Below are 19,838 nucleotides of genomic sequence, written 5' to 3' on the forward strand. Positions count from 1 at the left end.
TATCAACATAAATACAATGGAAGTCAAGTGAAAAATGTCAAAATAAATGCCTTATCCACCAACTCAATAATCTATTTTGGCTACCAAAAGAGCAACCCGATCAGCAGTGATCATTAGGTGAATTCTGCATTAAATAACTTAGAAAGTGTTTCCTTTGTTAAAAATTACATTGGTAGATGAGTGCCTTATTTAACTAATTTCATGAAGTAAAATTCTTATGCATCTTCGAAGACATCCTTTAACTGATGTTCTGGATCACTGCAACTGTGCAATAATTTTCTTATCCTGCCTTCCAGCTAAAGATCTCAAAATCTTAATGCCAATCCACATAAACACCTTCGAAGTAGGAACTCCATTGCACTGAAATTACTGAAAGACTAAACACGTCTCTCAAAGGCAAACTGTCAACTATATGGATTAGAAAGAAGTCCATCTGTACTCTTGGAGAATCTTCATATATAAAGATTGATTCCCAAGTTTGCATGTGTTGCTTAAAGCTTTCATTTAAAAAGACTGCCTAAAAATATTTGAACCTAATCTGAAAGTGAAAGCATTCATATGGATGAATTTCTGTATGTTCTTCCGGTCAAAGCTGTGCTGTATGCATCTATTTTCCTTTGGGGACTATACTCTCATTTTCCCTAATTACAGCAAATTCTGGTGAAATCTCTTAAGGGAAGTTTTATTCCAGGCATTTGCAAAAGCACGAAGACTTCTAATAACTCATTTGACATATTATAGGTTAAACAAATAAAGTTGTCACAATGTATAAATTAACTGCCTGAATTCACTCATCTGGAAATCCAAGGACAGGTCTGGAGTACTGGATGTGGCATCTGTATTCTGTACCAGTTGCAAGGTGCAAAGTCCCCCATTCAGATATGCATGACTGCACCTAAAGGTCATCATTACCCAAAATATTTCTAGTAGTTTCAGCTTTGGGACAGAGCCCCTAAACAAAACTTTAGGTCCTGTCTTCTGCCACCAGAGACATAGAAACTGGCTTGCTCAAAAAGTGGACCCTACTGTTTATTCTGCTTATGAATTCATGTTTGACCCTGTCTGTGAGTATATGCTTTCATCCAGCTTTTGAATTAGACATATCAAAACACTATGATGATTTCAAACTGAAGCCCTCTCTTATGCTTTAACATTTAAGATCATATGTATAGATTAGATGCAGACTAAATCCCAGACATATCACTTTCTACTTTCTGATGTAATTCAAATACTTTTTCAGTAAATAAACTTTGGAATGAAATAAACAAAGAAGGTTTCAGTCAAATTTACTGTTATGAATCTGTAAGATCTCCCCATGATTCAGAAAATCAAATAAAATCTATGTAGGATTTTATCGTGAGGAAAATATTCAAGAAAATCGTATTAGAGTATTTAAAAAGATCAGTTTGCTGCAAAAGAAGTTCAGCAGATACAAGAGAGGCCTGACACCAGTTGTAAATAATGCCAAGGCCAGGGTCAGGAAGTAATGTTTGGTACGGACTATCAACATGGGATGGTACACCAACACATGCTGAAGTATTTTGGGCACTGAAAAAAAGGGAAGAGCCGAAGTCTTGAGTACTAGTTCTGAAAGCACACAGAAGCAAAGTGCACGCTCTCCAGATGGCGCAATACTACTGTGCTTCAGAAAATCTCAAACAAAAAAAAGGGTTCTTCAAGAAGTTCAGTACCTGTTGCAGAGGAACTTTCCATACAGTTTTACAGGTGGTTCAACACCAACATTCATCTGTTAGACTTCCCTCAATGGGCCGTGACAATAGACCCTCTAGGTAACCACTAAGTCTTGAAAAAGCCATGCAAACTTCTATGTCACAAAAGGTTTTTTTAGTATGGCAGCTACTGCTTGGATGGTAGAATGGATATAGTTAATAATTTGTATGTACTGCTGAGAGAAAGAACTAGCAGGTTGTCATTTATTTATTATGAGAGGCATACTATATTAGTCTAAAGAACTGAGGCAGTTCCAACAACCACATTTGCTGAACAGATATCCAAAAAAAAAAAGAAACCTGACCCTCCAGCATTCAGTTCAGAGTGATCCTGAAGATGACTCCTTCATAACTTGTCTTTTCCCATAATACTTGAGTGCAAAGTAGACACAGTCCAGTCCCACGACTACTGAGGGAATGGCATCTGTGCCCTGTGATCGCAGCTGAGAACATTCTCCCTCAGTGTGGAGCTATTCCACACAAATCTACACTTCAGTGAATATCTCCAGTAGCCAATGAAGAAAGTCAACCATTGATCATCATTCTATAAATCTGTATTTACTTCTAAGCATACCTTTCTTAATATCTTTCAGAAAGAGAACAAAAGGCCATGTGGTGTTTAAGAATTACAGATTCTCTTACAAGTGTAAATTTTTACTTTAGAGCATCAAAATTATTTTTCTTATTTTTTATTTTTTTAATAAATATAGAGACCATAAAAGAAATTAACTGTTTACAAAGCTTATTCTTTAATTCAGTGTCCTTGAAATAAATTTTCTTTTTTTTAAGATGCTGCTAGAAAGATGGTGATTCTTCTCAATTTACCCAGAGTTATGACGATAATCATGTCAATTCTTAGAGCCAGGATGCTCCGGGTCATAGCTTCACATGATTTTGCTCAGGCTAAGATGAGTTCTACTGCCTTGGGATTTAGGCTCTTTAAGGTTCATCACACTCTCACTGCTGAGCCTGTGGAAGGCTTAAAAATGGAAACTTTTCTCTCTTCACTTCCATCTTTTCAGGTTACCATCAACAAGAGGTAGAAAAGTCAAAAGTAATATTCGTGCTAAAGATGTATTTGTGAAAGTCATATGCAATTAGAATCATGAGATAAAAATGTACATATATGTATCTATATATACATAGATGCACACACATACTCCAAATCCCAGAAGATTTCAGGTGCTTTTAGAAGTCCATTTCAGAATCAGGTAAGCTATTTCAGAATAGTAAGTTATTGTCTAAAAGTCACTGCATGCCTTTTGAATTTAACAGCACATAAATGTTTTAGGACATATTTTAATCCCTGCTGGAAGCAAAGTATGTGTAAAAGGTTTGGGGTTTCTGTTTTCCTGCTAAAACGAGTCAGGCACTTGGTTAGAGCTTGTCAAAAGCTTATCTGAACTTGCAAATCCTTTGAGATTTCCCTTTCACCATAGGGTTTAACTCTGTCTCAGCCAGTACAAGTTTTTAGTGCCAGTAAAATATAAAGGATTTGAACTTTACAGGCCAGTATCTAATCAATAACTTTTTATATAAGGTTCTTCCATTCCTCTTCATCGCTGTATTTTTTGTGTGCACACTGTGCACCAATGGCTCAGTGTGACAACCAGTGAAGGCACCAGGTCTGAGGGATCCATTACTAGAATTCCACCTCAGCAATACTAATAGGTGTATTATACTAGTAAGAGTTCTGTGAAGCTTCTAAAACAATCTAAGAGCAATAATTATGTATTTGCAATTAACTATAGGTATAACAGGAATATAGGAACTGTGTCAGGGGAGTGAGAGGGAGCATCTGACTTTGCCTGCTAAAATAAACAGGTGTGGGTGTTATTTTATTACTATCATTTGGGTAGAATCTCCATTTCTTTATGTTGATGTAAAAAAGGACATTTTAGAGTGTTAAATCTAGAGTACTGGGGCAGCTAGTAAACTGGCTGGTAGGAAGCAGAGCTATTACTAAGTTGGTTTCAGGCAGGGTCACAAAGCATGTAAGCTGATCTCTCTCGCTGGTCTTGATCTTATTTATGAAAACTTTAAGTTTTAGCAACTGTTAAAATTCATCAGAAGCTGTGTCAAACATTAATAAACTTTATTTTGCTCTAGTAGCTTTAATTTTTTTAATATCATTTAAGTAAATGGGGTAGGATTAGAGAAGAGCAAAGCAGAACACTTAGATTACTTACCACATGAAGAATTTTATTTTCTGTTTCATACACTGTACAATCCTGTGGCAAAATAAACAAAAAACAATAAGTACACGTTATTTTAAATGTCCTGTGAAGAAATGAAAGGCGTCTTTATGCTGATAGCTATCTCTTACAGACGTACGTGTAAAGACAAATGAGCTCTTGAGCTTGTCATGACCAAAAGGTTACTTTACAATCTCAGGCCACTTGACTTCTCTTGTGGCTAGTTAACCTCAGGGATCTATTCGTCCCTTGACAGTCCTGAAACTCGTGTTCAAAACTAACAACAATATAAATGTAAGCAGGGGGGGACAGAGTCATGATAGTGAGAAAAAAGTAACTGGGTATAATTAATGTGGCATGTCAGATTTTCAATGATGTGCAGAGCAAGGGCTACACTGCCTGGCCTTAAATCAGGCAGAATGGTTGTTACCTGTCGCACAAGCTGTGCGGGGCGCAGTCATGTCAGACCTATCACTAGGTAGATTGTGTTACTATAAAGCACGGGAAGGAAGAGGAGACAGACAATATTTGACAAGTACAATGCTAAAGATGCTAAACATCGCATGTGCATTCTGTCAGTTTCTTCTGCTCCATCTTTTGCTCCAAGGCCTGACTGTCTACACTGTGCACAAGGGACAGAAAAGAGCAGTGGTCCCATCTGCTTGCAGAAGTCACATAACTGCTTGAGCTTTGAACTACGGAAGGCACAAGCCACACCAAAAAGGGATGAGAAAGGACACAGGGCTGCTCATGCTGATCACTGATCCAGGAATATCCAGGAGGTTTCACTGCCATAAGACCTCCCAAAGAACAACTCCATCCCAGCTTTCCATTACACAATGTTGCTCTTAACCAATTTAAAGTAGGGCTGAAAAACAATATTCCTGATAAACCTCTGAATTTGCTTGTAACTTCTAGAGCAGCCATTTTCCTATTTTAGCTATTTTTGAAAGACTAATAAATCTTATAACTCCGTAACTTAAGAGTTATTTCTCCCTTAATGTCTGTTTTGATCTAGTGATACTACAGTGCCTAGAATAGCACTTTTCCTTTGTGGAACAAAGCATACAAATTCCTAAAAGGAGCCTCTACTGCTTTTGAATGTTTAGGGAATTTCCTCAGCACAGCCCTCTGTAAAGCAAGGCACAGCCATGGCACAAGTGCTTCACTCCTTGCTACAGGAGAGGCCCTGGGTGCACTGAGGCAGCTCCACCACGGCCAGGGCTCCACAGTACCACCCAGCATCTCCCTGTGTTCAGGGAGACCCACACCAGACCCTGAGGGAGGTGGGAGCCCCAGAGCCCTATGAGCCCTCCACAACCAAGCTGTGGGCTCCTCACCTCACCAGTGCCCAGCTTCCTGTCTGTAATGCCATACGTGCATTGAGTAATTACATTTAAGCAAATGAATGATTAACAGAAAAGCTATGTTGGGAGATTGTTAAACACTTCTCCAAATGATATGCCGTGTTGGAAAAAGCTTTCTGCAAAGCAGGATGAGGATTTCAGAACATATTTATAAGGATGAGGATATGACAAGTAAAAAACAGTCTGCCTTGTTTAGGTGTCTTAGGTGTTTAGTTTCCAAGTAAAGTTTAACTTATTGATATACCTAAAAGACCCCCTCAAATAATTTAAGATTCCCTATAATTTCTCTTTCCTGGATCATAATACCTTTGCAGTAACAGTTGATTATTTTAAACTTCCCATTAAATAATTCCAACGTCCCCACTGTATTTACTCTAGAAGCAGATTGGCTCGGGCTGTGGTACTCTGTGAGAGAGATAGCAGCTGACTGGCAGATCTCTGCTCCGCTTGTCCAGGGGCTTAAAACCTCAGCTGTATCCCCCCCACTGAGGATACAGTGCCCAGCCCCCAAACTATGTTCCTGGGATGCTCTCCTGAGGACCTTGTCCTTCCGCCCATCCATGGCTGCTGCAGATCTGATTCAACTTGCCTGAGCCGCTCAGCCCCGGGTACAGGCAACTACCGCAGCCTCTGCCCCAAGGGTCATGTTTATTTTGGAACAGTAGCACTTTTATAGAGAAATTAATTTCTAAGTGAACACCGTTTAGAGAATATTGTGACAGAGTAAGAAAGTTAAAATCAGAAGACTGAGAGTGCCAAGAAACACAGAGAAGAATTTATATTAGCATTTCATGGTCAAGTATTCCTTTGATGTTTCTCCTGTATCCACACTGTTATTTTCTAGAGCACAAAAAAAGAATTCAATTAGTCAGTTTGGATGGCAATGCCCAAGGCAGTTTTCCCTACAAGTTTTACACACTTAAAACAGCACATCCACCATCTCCTTTTAACCCTCTGAGTACCAAGAGAACAAAATAATCACAGCAGGGCATACCACTTGACATCAGAGCTAATGCTCCTTTCTAAATTATTCCTTTAATTTCTGTGCTAGAAACGCAATATGAGCTTCATTCTGAACAAACTTAATTACTTCAGGTCAGAGAATAGAAGCATTTTGTATAGAAAAACTGAAATTTTAATGTTTTGTAGAGCAGAATTAATGTCAGCCATACTTATGTTGCACATTCAAGATTACATTAGCATTAAAAATGTTAATGGCTTTGGGATTCCTTCCAAAATAGATGTATATTGACTTTTTTGCTTAAATACATCAGACTAGTTTAACTGAGAGGTTAAAAGCACTTCCAATATTACACTAACATATTAAGATACGTAGGTCACGATATTCTTCTGATTTATTTTTCTCTGATACACAGCTATGCACTAGGGACCTCATTAATAAAAAATCAAAACCTTCCAGGACTAACATGTATAGAATTTTGATCCATTTTTCTTAGGAAATAAACAATATAGTTATAGTAATGTTCTTCCTACATCCTCCTTAGGCAGGATGACATGTTTAAAAATGGTTTGAGCTAAAAAAACTCTTAACAAAGCACCTGCATTCTATTTCCCCTCTGTAAAATGGTAAAATACAGGAATTATGAAAACAATCACAGCAGCAGTGTTACATACAAGTCAGCTTCTGCACTCTGCAGAACGACCTACCTTTCAAAGGTACAGTACACATTCATAACTCTGATAAAGCAAAACAGCATTATTTGAATATTCATGAAGAAAAAAGGTCAGTAGGACTTGTGCTCACCCACGCTATGTTCATAATTCTAGTTTCTATTTCCAAAAGGGAAAAATGCAAGCACTACTGAAATTTGCAGATAGATACCATAAAGAACATTTTGTAAGAAATGTTGAGGACAGTTAACCAACACATAAAGGTAGTAACACAAGTAAAATATTTATTTAGTTCATTACCTTAGTACAATAAACCTGCATGAGTTAAGTCAACTACTGAAAAAAAAAAAGACCCTATAAAGGAGCAGCCTGGAAGAGGACTTCAAACTTTATGATGTTTGCCAGTTGAATGCCATTTCCCAATATAACACTGCAGTAAAGATCTACTGCAAGCTTCGTGCGGTGGATATGACAACACGATATTTAAAAACATATTGCTTGCATACACAAAATCAAACACTTCTGGAATTAAAAAGAACGAGATTGCTCTGAAATTAGGCAAAGATGCAGTGGTAAATAGACTGAAGTAACTTATTTTACTCGGTTTAATTAAGGTAAAGACTTGATCATAATCTATATTTAGAAAACAGTGAACAGATGTTCAATAACAAAATGTTCTTTAGCAAACGCAAGCCAAATAAGATGGAGGGGCTGAAAGCTGAAGTCTGCAAAGTTCAAACTGAAAATAACACCCACGATTTTACTGGCAGCTGCTGAATCACAGAATAGTTCAGTTGGAAGGGACCTCGGGAGGTTATCTAGTCCAACCACCTGCTCAGAGGAGCAAATAAAAGTTATACCAGGTACAGGAAACTACTATGAAACAATTTCTTTTCATGGCAGTACAAACTAGATAGCTTTAAAAAACAAAGCTTCATCCTGAACACAAAGTGTTTGGCTAAAAGTAGGGTAAAAGTCTGCGTTATGGTGTCTGAATTTATCTCAGTGAGGATAATTAAACATTAATGAAGGGGAGAACAAGCAAAAGTTCGTTTGGCATTTGTTGGAAAAAAATTAGCCTGAGTTTTGCTGACATTCTTCCACGAGGCACAGTCAAACTTTTTGTTTAGAGGACATTTGTTCGTGCACTATAATGGATGTGCCAAAAGCATCTATCACAAGTTTAAACATCTCAGACAGAAACAGAAAAAAATCAGAAACCCATTTCTATTAGAACAAGTGAACTCTTTCTACTCAATGAAAAATTAACCAGCGTCTACATTTTATGAACAAAATTCCAAACCTGTTCCTCAACTGTTATTTCAGTTATCTTTCCTCCAGGGTAACCTTGGCACTCGAGCATGACCAAATCCAAATTCAGTTAAGTAACTCTGGTGGATTCATTTTCAGAGGAGAAAGGAGAGCTAGCCTACCTTGAAGCTAAAGTTGCACTTCAAAATGAAGTCAGCAGCTCAAACACTTCAATACTCTGTTCTAACATGCTGTTTTTTGCACATTGTCATCAGCACATTTTGATAGGACATCACACCTTAAAATCAGGATGTGCCTGCAGCTTTCTGCATAATGCTATTCTTTCATAGTTTCCCTGCTTATTCTATGAAGGTGATATTGTGAGAGATAAGAAAACTGAGTAAAGTACAATCCCAAGCATAAATGGAGAGGTGTAAAACTCCTCTAAAGCTAAAGATCAGCATTCTCATAACCAGTATGAAAAAATACTGTTTACAAATAAACAAGTGAATGCTTACTCATCATAGCATTTATGTGGTGTGTAAATAATGATATCCAGCATTGCAGTTCATGTTTAGTTTAAATTTCGAATGAAGATGTCATCTTCACAGTCATACAGAGAAAAAACATGACATAAAAGCTAAAAACCTACTTCCTGATTAGAGCTAAGAGTATGTCACTCAGATACATACAGTACATCCCAGCAAGAAGCTTCACACGCAGTGTCTGTACTAAACTAAGGTTATGCACCAATGCCCCCTATTCAGAAGGAAGTTCACCCTGAGTGGCAGCTATAAGTTAACCACAAAAGTGTGTTAATTTTGCACAAAATAAATCATCAGGTTGAAGGCATTCCACAATGTGCCAAATGCATAGCCCTGTCTGCTACTTTCACACTGACTAAATTAGACACCTAAAATATACATTGTTCATGAAACAAAGAGTACCTGAAAGGATCTGAAATCCAGGTTTCTATTAGTTCCACCTTTCAATTCATATTTTAGCCTATAGTTAAGACTGAAATTCTGGGTTAGGTGAAACATTTCTGCTTTCACACATTAAGATCAATTTTCCTCAGATTTAGTAACATCAGAACATTCTCCCTAGTAATGATCTTGGTTTTTATTACTCTTTCTGGTTGCTAAATTTAGTCTACTGTAAAAAGGACTCAATAGATGACTATCAAACAACCCAGACCTGACAATAAGAAAAAGACAAAACTTGATTTTTAACAGACCTGAAGAACTAATTAAACATTTCTCATCTTGGAATGTCTTGGAGTTCATGCTAAAAGATAGATTGTTTTTATGCTGTCAAAAGGAGGACAGCTTTGGGAGTGGTGCTGAAGACTCGGAATTAAAAAAAGAACCAAACTACGAAACTATTGCTGGCAAAGCAGAACTGAATTTCATCCGCCAAAACCAGCAAAATGAATGACAGAAAGGGAAACAGCAATTCAAAAGTATATTGTTCTCACCTAGACCACAGGGAAAAATCAAACACACAAAGTGCAATATCAGCTGAAGGGCAGAATCAGAATCCAAACTTTTTATACTGTAGAGAAGTTCATTTTGCTTAGTCTGTAAATCAAAAATAGCCTAGTGCTATAAACACCTTGTAAGAGAAAGCTTAATAAAGATACATCAATAATTAAATGCCTACATAGGAATTTTTAAACCAAGAAAACAGAAAAAGGATCTTTGTTTTGCACTGTAAAAACGCATAAAGGGCAAAATTTCTAACAGGAATAAAGCTGAATATTATAAATTAAGGATAATAGTGGAAAATACAAAGACTGATACTTATCAACCTTAATTCTTTTTTCCAAGAATTAAAATGAAATTGAAGAGGAGGAAAAGAAAGAAGAGTTTGCAGAAAGCAGCTACTCCATACTTAATTGTTGTGTTGGAGGCAGGGCCATTTAACTGGCCAGTCGTTTAGACAGTGCTTATGAAACTACAGCTTTAAGCTTTTTTCTTGTTTTCCTTCCTACACCACTTTCATCTTTCTCTTTTGGTTCATTACAAGACAGCCCTGCCTGTTCTTTAACCTCTCCACATCTTGCAGTAACACTGCTTTTTCTCATCAGTGCTTTCATCTACTCACAAGAGGAGAAGCTCACTGTAAATATTTGTAAAACCAGCTTCCACTTAGTGTTTCTGTACCTGTGTGTCACCTCTTATCTTACTTCAGGGGCAGGCACTGTTAGAGGCTATTATTATTTGTATATTGCGTAGTACCACAGACCAGATAAATTTATTTTGTGTACCTGTGGACAGTACTGTATTACAATTAATTAATGAACATTAGTGATGATAACACTACTACCATTATCTGTTCCATATTTGGTTTGCTCAGTGTTATGAATATTTCATGTTAATCACTAAACAACTTTCAGGTAACTGGGTCTCCTTTAATTGAGCAAGCCACAGTACAAACACATTTATTTGTATGTATTCTAAGAACTTGCCCTGAAAGAATTTTGATCATTCATATTTTAACCTGTAATAAACTGTTAGCAGTAGTTATGCTGTTTCCCACTGCAGCTTTGTTCTTTTTTTTAACACTTGCATGGTGGCAGATAACCTGACATGAAACCTTCCCAGCACTCCCAGAGAAAGAGAGGTAAAGCTAAAACAATTTTTCTGATGAAGTGAAAGCTTAACAATGTTTTTACTACTGCAATTTTTAAGCATCAGAATGAGGAGGACTCAGATAGGAAGATAATCACTCCTACCTGTTGCACAATGGTTGTAAGTTCCAGGCACAGTTGAACAATGTTGTTTTTCAGCAGTGAGTATTCTGTCACACTGACAAATGGAGACCTGTCAGAAAGGAAGGGTAGGTTAGTACAGACTTCACAATGACTCCTCGTGTTCACCAAATAAGCAGAAACACGTAATATAGAGATCAATTCTACATCACAGAAATATGAAATACCTAATCATAACAATTTCCAGTAGCAAGTTACACAATTTTTCTAAAATATATCTTTGAAACAAGAAACAAGGTAGGCAGGAAGGCTGTAAACTGGATTCTGGCCAGAATATCGGAAGTTATAGTTCTTGTGGCAAGTGGAAATAGGAACGTCCTAAAAATTGTCAATAGTCCAGATTTCCTTTGTGCAGCTTATTACAAAGACAGCTTTTCCAATATGACACCACTCTTCAGCAGCAGTTAGCACCTTAATTAAGACAGCAAAGTAATGCTTGCTTAGTCACTAACAGCTCCCTGCACCCTCGGATTTTCTTCAGGCTTTGCAGATTCTAGCTGAATCTGGCCCCATTTGAATTCATAAGAACTGACAAGGTGATAGCCCAAGAGAATATGACTGCTGGCATTAGGTTAGAAAAATGTCACCAGGATTATACAAATCCTGGAAAGGAAGGTGATTCACCCTCACTGTGATTTCTAAGGTGCCATTTATACACTTGAAAGCATTCAGATTCAAGATAAAACTATTTGTTGCTACAACTCTAAAGAAAGAGAAACAAAACATAAGTGCTCTGATGCTAGTTTGTGCTTTGGTTTCCGTCTTTCCACCATCAAAATTTTAACTGCATTTATTCAGAGAGATACGTACACCAAATTCTGAACTTGGAAATGACTGATTGTTGAGAACTAGCACCACAACTGTATCTAACACATCAATCCTGCTCTTGATAAGAACTCTAATAAGTAAAGCTAAATTTCAGGCAAAGCATGTACTATAATTTATTTTGAATATTCTTAATTGATTTGCTCAACTCCAGCTTTTTTGTGTCTCCTTTGATGGCTGAAGGACAGCTCAAACTCTACAATCTTTTCTTCCTTGCCCTTCTTTCTGAAATTACCTGTGACATTGCCTCTTCTGGCAGTGAAATGTCAACTTGGAATAGGACAAAACAGTTCATTTCACATAAAATACTATCAGACTGAAAGTAACTAGAGAAAACTTTAACACCCTCCTGACAGAAAAGGGTACTAGACTTTTCCCTCCTATTTTAGAGAAATTTGCCAAAACAAATTTAGAACTAGAATTCCAGAACTGGCATTTTAATATTAGAATGTAAGAGTACAAGAGAAAAAGACAGAACAAACACAAAACAACCCAAAGAATTATTCTTATGCATAAAGGATCAAGGAATAGTAAATTACCTGTCCAGCCAGGCTAGTAAGTTCTTGGCAGCACCAATCAGGTCAACTACAGAGGTAAGAAAATCATTTGGCAGTCGTCTGGAGGCCCTGCCATCATAGTGGCCACTCCTCCTTCTACCCGTTATAAAGTTCTGAAGGTTTTTGGCTGAGGCATTCAGCTTGTGAGACAGAGTTCTCAGGTTTTCAGTCTCCAAACCATAATTCTGAGGGGAAAGAAGAAGATACACAATGAAGTGAAATAGTGCATTGTCAGCTACATAAACCAAGAAGTTAAACATTCTGAATGGTACTGGCTGAAAGGCTGGGGGACTTATGGATGCCTGGTTTCTGCAAACCCATTGGTCTAGCTATGTCACCAAGGGGAAGGCAAAAAGAATCCTTATATGCTGAGTCTGAAGGTCTTTCCCATTTTCAAAAAGTGGGGATGAGTCAGAACGTCATCCCTACCTGCTATGCTTCAGTGTTAGCTGACTATGTGGTGTATAGCAAGTTTAGCAAGTGTTAGCAGCCCCACTGCACTGGATCTTGCTCACACAGATTGTGTCAGTGTCTCCACTAAGTCGGAATGACTTAGCCTTGGCAGAACTTCCTTTTCACTTATGCTTTTACAGGAAAATTCCTGAACCCTGCTATTGGTGGTGAGCAGCTGTCCCATAGGTAACGTAAGATGGGAACAGTCAAATCAGGTCAGAACAAAGACATGGTACTCCTGTGTCCAGTAACTGCACAGGGAAGAATCTGAGAAAAGATCAAGCATGTTGTAACAGCTGTTAGTGTTCAGAGACTTCAGCCACTGACAGGGTCTTCATATTTAATACGTCTTAATGGATCTTCTTCCACTGTTCCAGTGCTGATGGGAACTGGGGGAGGGTTGGGGTGTTTTATCTAAGTAAAGATTCCCACACACAAGTCCATTTTCCCTTTGTCCAACATTGCTTCATCTATGTCTCTGTCCTTTTATCACCAAGCCAATTCCCCACTTAGACCCAGGTAACAAGCACAAAGATATCTCAGCTCAAATACATTAAATAATTCAGTCAGGTTCACATAGAAAGTCTGAAACATACTGAATTGAACACAGATTTCCTGCTCCCACACCAGGATGTAGCATGTGAAAGAATTTAATGAGCATTTAAACAAAATCAACTTTCAGACTGTGATTTGATTGCCCACTATTAATTTCAACTCTGTTTATGTTACATCATGAATATCACATTCTTCTTGCCTGAACTTGTTCCTCAAAACAGAAAATTAAGAACTGCAAACAGCATAAAATCTGATGGATGCCAATATGGATATTTTTACTGGCAATCGTAATTTCCAACACCAAAAAAAAGAAAATGCATTGACCAATAACAAGCTTATGAAATGGAATTGGATGGAAGTCAAACAAAACACAAACACTGGGTGAAGTTGTTTGGACCACTTACAGCTCATCCTGAGGACCATGCTTTCTCTGCCAGCCATTCTCCTGCTTAGAGCTCACACTGAAAAATAAATCAAGCCCCTGCCTCTAGCTTGGAGGGCAACCTACAAGGAATGGAGACACTTTGCTATCTGAGTCAGTTCTGCAAAGAATTCAGATTTTAAAATAGTTTTAAATAGTAGGGGCAGAATTAATTTATTTGTTATATACATATCATGCCTAAAGCATCACAGTCAATGAGGTTTGGAATTTGAGTTTAAGATTGAGCAGTGAAATAAACGGAAGTTGCAATGGTTTAGCTACAGATGAGAACAATGCTCTTCATCTTTTTTCCATAACAAATACTGTGCAGTTAGTCAGCATCACTAAAGCAAGTCATTCTATTTTGCAAAAGTTTAATGTTAAAAAGCCAGCTGTATTTGATATTAATATGCCATCTGTTTTATATTTGTAGCAAATCTTTATTTTATTAAGGCACTGAAGGAATTCCTTCCCCTGCCCTATTTTTCTCTCAGCTTCTCCTTGTGCCAAGATGATGACTAAATGGACATATCAGGATGCCTTTACTGACTAGCAACCAACTAGACAGTGCTTGGTTTCCCCTCAGAAAGAGTTTGAATTTGCACACTCAACAAGATGTTACAAAGATGCTAAACCAGATCCTCCTGGTTTTATTTCCACGTCCAGCTTTGCTTATCCCTGTGGAAGCAAGCAGAAAATATTTCCCCAGTAATTCACTATTGCACAAAAGCTCTGGAAACCTCTCAGTTTACTGCCAAGAAAAGCTAAGCTGAAAGGGAAACAGATTGGCCAGTGAAGCTATAAAAGCCAGAAAGTATGCTAGATGCTACCAAGTAGTAAGCAACTGGAGCGATCTTCTCAAGTCATTAGTAAATATGCAGAATTGAACAGAAAAAGCATTTGAGGAAATCCACCTAGTGAACGAGTAAGTTCGTTGTTTTATCTTTATTAATTACATGCCAATGGCAACCTCAATTACTGTGAGCATCAAATTCAAAATATAGCAAAGCGCAGACAAAGTATGTTCATAAAGATAATCAGAAGATGAAAGGAAATTGTTCCTCACAGTAGAAGTGCTGATGCAAGTGAGTGGTTTAGCTGAGACTTCACAAGCCACAGTAAAGGGGAAAAGATAAAAATATTACAAAAAATTACAGTGAATCAGTATCTCTGTAGAAGACAAGAATTATATTGCTCTACATTTAAGCTTGCCTTAAATCCAAGATCATCATTTTAAAATGAAACTACCATAATTAATTATAAAATGGGAAAAAGTCAGAAATAATCCTCAAAAGTAGCACCTCTGAGCACCTCATCCTGACTCTCAGCACCCAGCCAACCTCGTGTCAGCTGCATGTTTCTCTCTCCATATGCACCTTCCCTCATCAGCAACCAGGATGCCTTGATATAAAAGAGATTGTTCCGGAGCAGAAAAGAGCAGGCAAGCGGGTGCACACACAGATGTGAACTGCAATGATTCAGATTCTGGGAATGCACCTGAAAACACAGTTGGAAGAGATGCAGTTTATGATAACAAGTAAGTAGATGGGTAGCCTTGTTCTGTAGACGTGACACTGCAAGTATCACTTCCAGTTCCTGTAGGCATCTCATCTGCATGGTGATGACTGAGATAGTCTCAAACCTGCTAGACTAACTCATTATCCCAGCTACTGTACCAGCCTTCAGTTTCACAGCCATATATTCTGCTCTTGCTGTGCTAAATATGTGCTATTATTGTGAGATGCACCACAGAAATGATGCTTCTGAGCTGGTAAAATTCTTCCTCCTGGCAGGTGATTTCTTTCTTCCTATCCTATCCTAGATATAATTTCTGGTTTTAAAAGAAAGAAAAAAAAAAAAAGGGAAAAGCCTCTAAAAGGGACAAGGGGGTGCCATTAGCATAGACAGGATAATTTTTCATACCAAGAGCAGGGAAAAAAAGAGCCAAGCAAGTTTTAATCCATTCCCTGTTGCACAGTCATTTTTACCAATTTTTCTTTACTTGATCTGTGGAAATGGACATACAGGTTTAGAGAATTAATACAGACTATTAAAAGTGACCCCAAACACTGCCTGTCCAGAACTACACAGTCATACAAATTGTCAAATTATTACTAAATCTGAATTATAAACTGTTTAGTGAGAACAGAAAGTGGACTGAAGTCAACCACACTCCATTTCAGTCAAGCAGGCCTGACAGGCGCACTGCAGAAAGGGTAACTGGGAGGCCAGGGCCAAAGTAATGACATCTTGAGCACAGGAAGACTTGACTGTAAATTGGTAAATCTACTAAATGTTTACTCAAGCTTCTTCACATAAAAGCACTGTTCAAACAATGAGAGATTCTGTATATTCACTGAGTGTAATATACTATAGCATTATTACCTTCACATTAAATAAAGGAAGTTACCTAGAGGTTATCTGATTTGTTCAGATTGATGCAGTAGTGTATTTTAGGTTAGAGCTCAGGAATACCTAATGCCCTGTACAATAACAGAAGTTGAAAAGAAGGATTTCAAGAGGTAGAAATGAAATGCAAATGAGATGAAAGCCAGACAAGTTTATTATGGAAGAATATCATTAGTGATAATGCCAAGATGAAGCTGTGCTGAAAATGACACTTGCTAATGAGATGTACAATTGATTTGTGTTTAAGGGTAAGTCTGCTTGCTGTCTGGAAAACACAGTTTTCAGTGTTAGCAATCTCATTCTGTAATGACTGCCAGTGAGGATTCCTGCCATCTCCCCAGCTCCCTTCTCCTGTTTGGTTGGAGATGCCTGTTCCAGTGTTTCTAGTGACTCAGGTTATTGTAGGGTGGAAAGAGGGAAGAGACAAGGCAGGTTGCTCCAGGGCTTATTCAGCTGGTCAAAGTGCTGATGGAGTGTAAGGGATGATGTAAAAAATAAGTTATTGAATATTCCATATAGTTAAAAATGCATACTGGAAATTGAAAACCAGGGAATCTGTCTCCAAACACATATTTCTTCCTTTTTGCATAAATCCAAACTGCAGAAATAAATAGCTAAATGCAGTGTGACACGAACCCTGCTGCTCTGTGTCTATATTGCAAGTCCTGCTTTGTACATACATTCTGGTTTGAAGTTCTGTTTTTAGAAGACAGTGGGAAAACTGGGAAAACCTTTTATCCATCTGACCATACAATACCTGTGGTTTGTACATACTCAAAGAGGTGGAATGAGGAAAAGTCTTCAGCTATAGCATAGGGTGTTCTCATATCTTACAGCAGGTGTGTAATAACATCACAAATGAGTAGTTTATGTGAATAAAATTTTAGCCACTAAGATAAAATAGTCCAAATTATTGTAGCAAACACTGAAATAAAAAATAACAAGTACAATGGGGGAAAAAAAGGGTAAGTACTAATCAAATTTTTTGTAAACACCTGAATAGCAGAGCAGGAAATACCTTCAATATAAGAGGAGTTTATTTCTTCTGTGGACACCCCACCGCAGCATGATATACTTTAAAGTACTAATATAATGAAATTGCTTTGCTGTAATGTGTCACAGAGAAGAAACGTGTGCACATCAAAATTTACCTGGCAGAGGATATAATTTTAGCTAGATAATTTATATTGAATAAGTGATGACTTTAACCTACCTCAAAACCAGAGTTATTTTTAATTATAGTAATTTTTCTTGATGCTGCCATTCATGTAAGTAGTCAATGTAATTTCTGAATAAATGCATATAAACACATGGATGTATACACTGCTTTTTCTGTAGGTGATATTTTGTGAGTGTTCCCATTTTCACTGAATTGTAAGGTTCAGAGAAATGGAAGTGCAGAGCCAAGATCTGACTGAGGAGATTAAAGGAAACAGCCCTGACAGAATCTCAAACATCTTATATTAAATTCACCATGTTAAGGCATTTAAAATACGACAACCTAAATATTGTGCTACACTCCCATTTTTGTGTTCCATGCACAAGCCTAAGGAATCCCCACAGTTTATGAGCCCAGTCCAACTGTGGTAGCCACCACTGCAGGTCTCTGTGTCAAATGTGAGCTCAGGACCATTAACAAACCCATGCAGCAGCTCTGCCTTTGCCCCTCATCATCAGCCTGCCTCAGCACACAGCCGTGCTTAGCACAGCTGGCTGCTCCCACACCAGCCCACCCTGAAAGCAGCACATCTGGACTCATGGCACACTCCACTCTTCCTCAGGCCTCACCTTCCTGATTGCTAGAACCTAGATGTATCTGTGAACTGCCAGAGAAAGATGCTGCCATGCCCTCTTCCTGAGGGCCAGCACCACTGCGCAATGAGCAGGATTAGGAGGTTAATTTAAAAGCTCCATCTTCAGGAACATCTCCCCCACTACACAGTGGTCTTCAACCTGTTCTCAGATTATGCACAAATTGACTTTAAGTTACTGTGGACTTCCTACATCAGATGCAGCTCTCCAGGGATGCTCTGCCCCTGCTCTGCCAGGAAAGCAGGCCCGGTCGGTCCCTGCTTGCCTCTCAGCCCTCCTGGTCCCAGGGACGTGCGCTCACAGCCCTGGCATGACAGCACAAGACCTCTCCCACCAGTCTCCTTAGGGGGCATGGTCGAGCACAGGGCTCTGAGATGACAAGGAAACAGAATTCCCCAAGGCAGCTCTGGGCTTTTAGAATCTCCTTTGGGAAAACGTGACATGCCAGATGGGATCCCACAACTCCCTGCTGTCTGCCTTGCTGTGTATGCTGCTCCTGCAAAGGTCGTATCTTCGCAAGGAAAGTTATGGTGCTTGTGATAGCATGTAGTCATTTAGCACTGACTGAATAAAACCAGGCAAACAGCCTGTTTAATAAAAGCAAAAACGTAAAATAATCATACACTGCGATTTTAGCCTAAATAGCTCTGACACATAAATAGAATGAAAACAATCAGAACACATTTTCTGTCTTCATTTTCCTCCCTGGAGGTATGTTTGTAAGGCTAAGAGCCTGACGGCAAACACAGCAGAAACCTTATTCTTGTCTCTGACCATTTCTGTGATTTCATCAGGCAGATCAGTTAAAATTTTGTGGTGATATTTCCATGATACAACTTGAACCCGAAATTCTGAGAACAGTACGAAGTCAAAGTTTGTGAGGCAGCGCATTTCCATCAGGTGTGTCATCTCCCGCTCTAAAAAGAATTCCCAAGTGGAATATCTTTTATATGACTATCAATTTGAAGGAGGTAAATTGAATTTTTCATGTAAATCACAAAGGTCCTTGGTTTGAAATTACCTGAACAAGGAAACACATTTTAGCGTACATTTGAAAATACTAAGTCAAAAGTGTGTGTTAAACCTTGGTTCCGCAGAATATGACCCACTTTAAGTATTACAGACTTCAGATAAAGTGCTAAAATATCTACTTTGGTATCAAATCAAAGAAATGGAGTAAGTTTTATTAAGGAAACCCCATGTCAGATGTAGTTCATACAGTGTCAGGCTTTGTCACTGCACAGTAGGGTTTTAACAGGGTCATGTTCATCGTAACCACCTACTCTGTGAGCAGAGGAATGGGGCCTCTGAATGACAGGTAAATGAACCCTGATGATGTGACAATCTCCCTGTGTCTTATCACAAATCCCCACTTCTGTGCAGTTTAACTTATCTGTCTGTAGTAACCATCCAGTGGAATTACTACTGTAATGGTCATTCCAGTTACTTTATAGCAACAAGATGCTGTACTGTATATTAACACTCAGAATTATACCTGGTTTGATATTAACAAAGATGAATTTCTCAAATGACAAGAGAAGCCTTATTTACTAAATAAACTTGCTTTGCTCTGCCTTAGGGAAAGTTAAAAAATAGAAGGCTTTTCTGTATATGTGCTACTTAAGCTGAAATACTCAATAATTGATGAGATTTTAAAGATACATAAAATCCTAGCCCCTGTTGTTCTGCAAACTACAAGTGTATGAAGATAATACATTTCATCCTAATGGCTGGGGACTGCAGTTCAAGCACAACAGTGCCCAAATTTGTTTCAGTTTTTACTTTAAAAGCTCTTCTTGTTCTAAATCAGTAAATTAGAAATGCTACGTAATAAAAACCATCCCTCTCACTACCTTTA

General features: G+C 38.2%; 1 protein-coding gene across 2 annotated transcripts in view; it reads right to left on the reverse strand.

Annotated features, from left to right (window-relative positions):
• Positions 1-19,838, reverse strand: part of LOC130596793 (connector enhancer of kinase suppressor of ras 2-like) — a 187,442-nt gene that overhangs the window by 91,190 nt on the left and 76,414 nt on the right. For both annotated transcript variants that reach the window (XM_057404747.1, XM_057404746.1), the window contains exons 3-5: positions 12,313-12,515; positions 10,913-11,000; positions 3,920-3,961 (exon numbers count right to left, since the gene is read on the reverse strand). In XM_057404747.1, the coding sequence (XP_057260730.1) occupies positions 3,920-3,961; positions 10,913-11,000; positions 12,313-12,515 (333 nt within the window). The remainder of the gene's footprint in view (positions 1-3,919; positions 3,962-10,912; positions 11,001-12,312; positions 12,516-19,838) is intronic.

The sequence above is a fragment of the Pezoporus wallicus genome, unplaced genomic scaffold (assembly GCF_028554395.1).
Source record: "Pezoporus wallicus isolate ANWC-B61680 ecotype Strahan unplaced genomic scaffold, APGP_CSIRO_Pwel_v1 contig_5104, whole genome shotgun sequence".
In the NCBI taxonomy this organism is placed as follows: Eukaryota; Metazoa; Chordata; class Aves; order Psittaciformes; family Psittacidae; genus Pezoporus; species Pezoporus wallicus.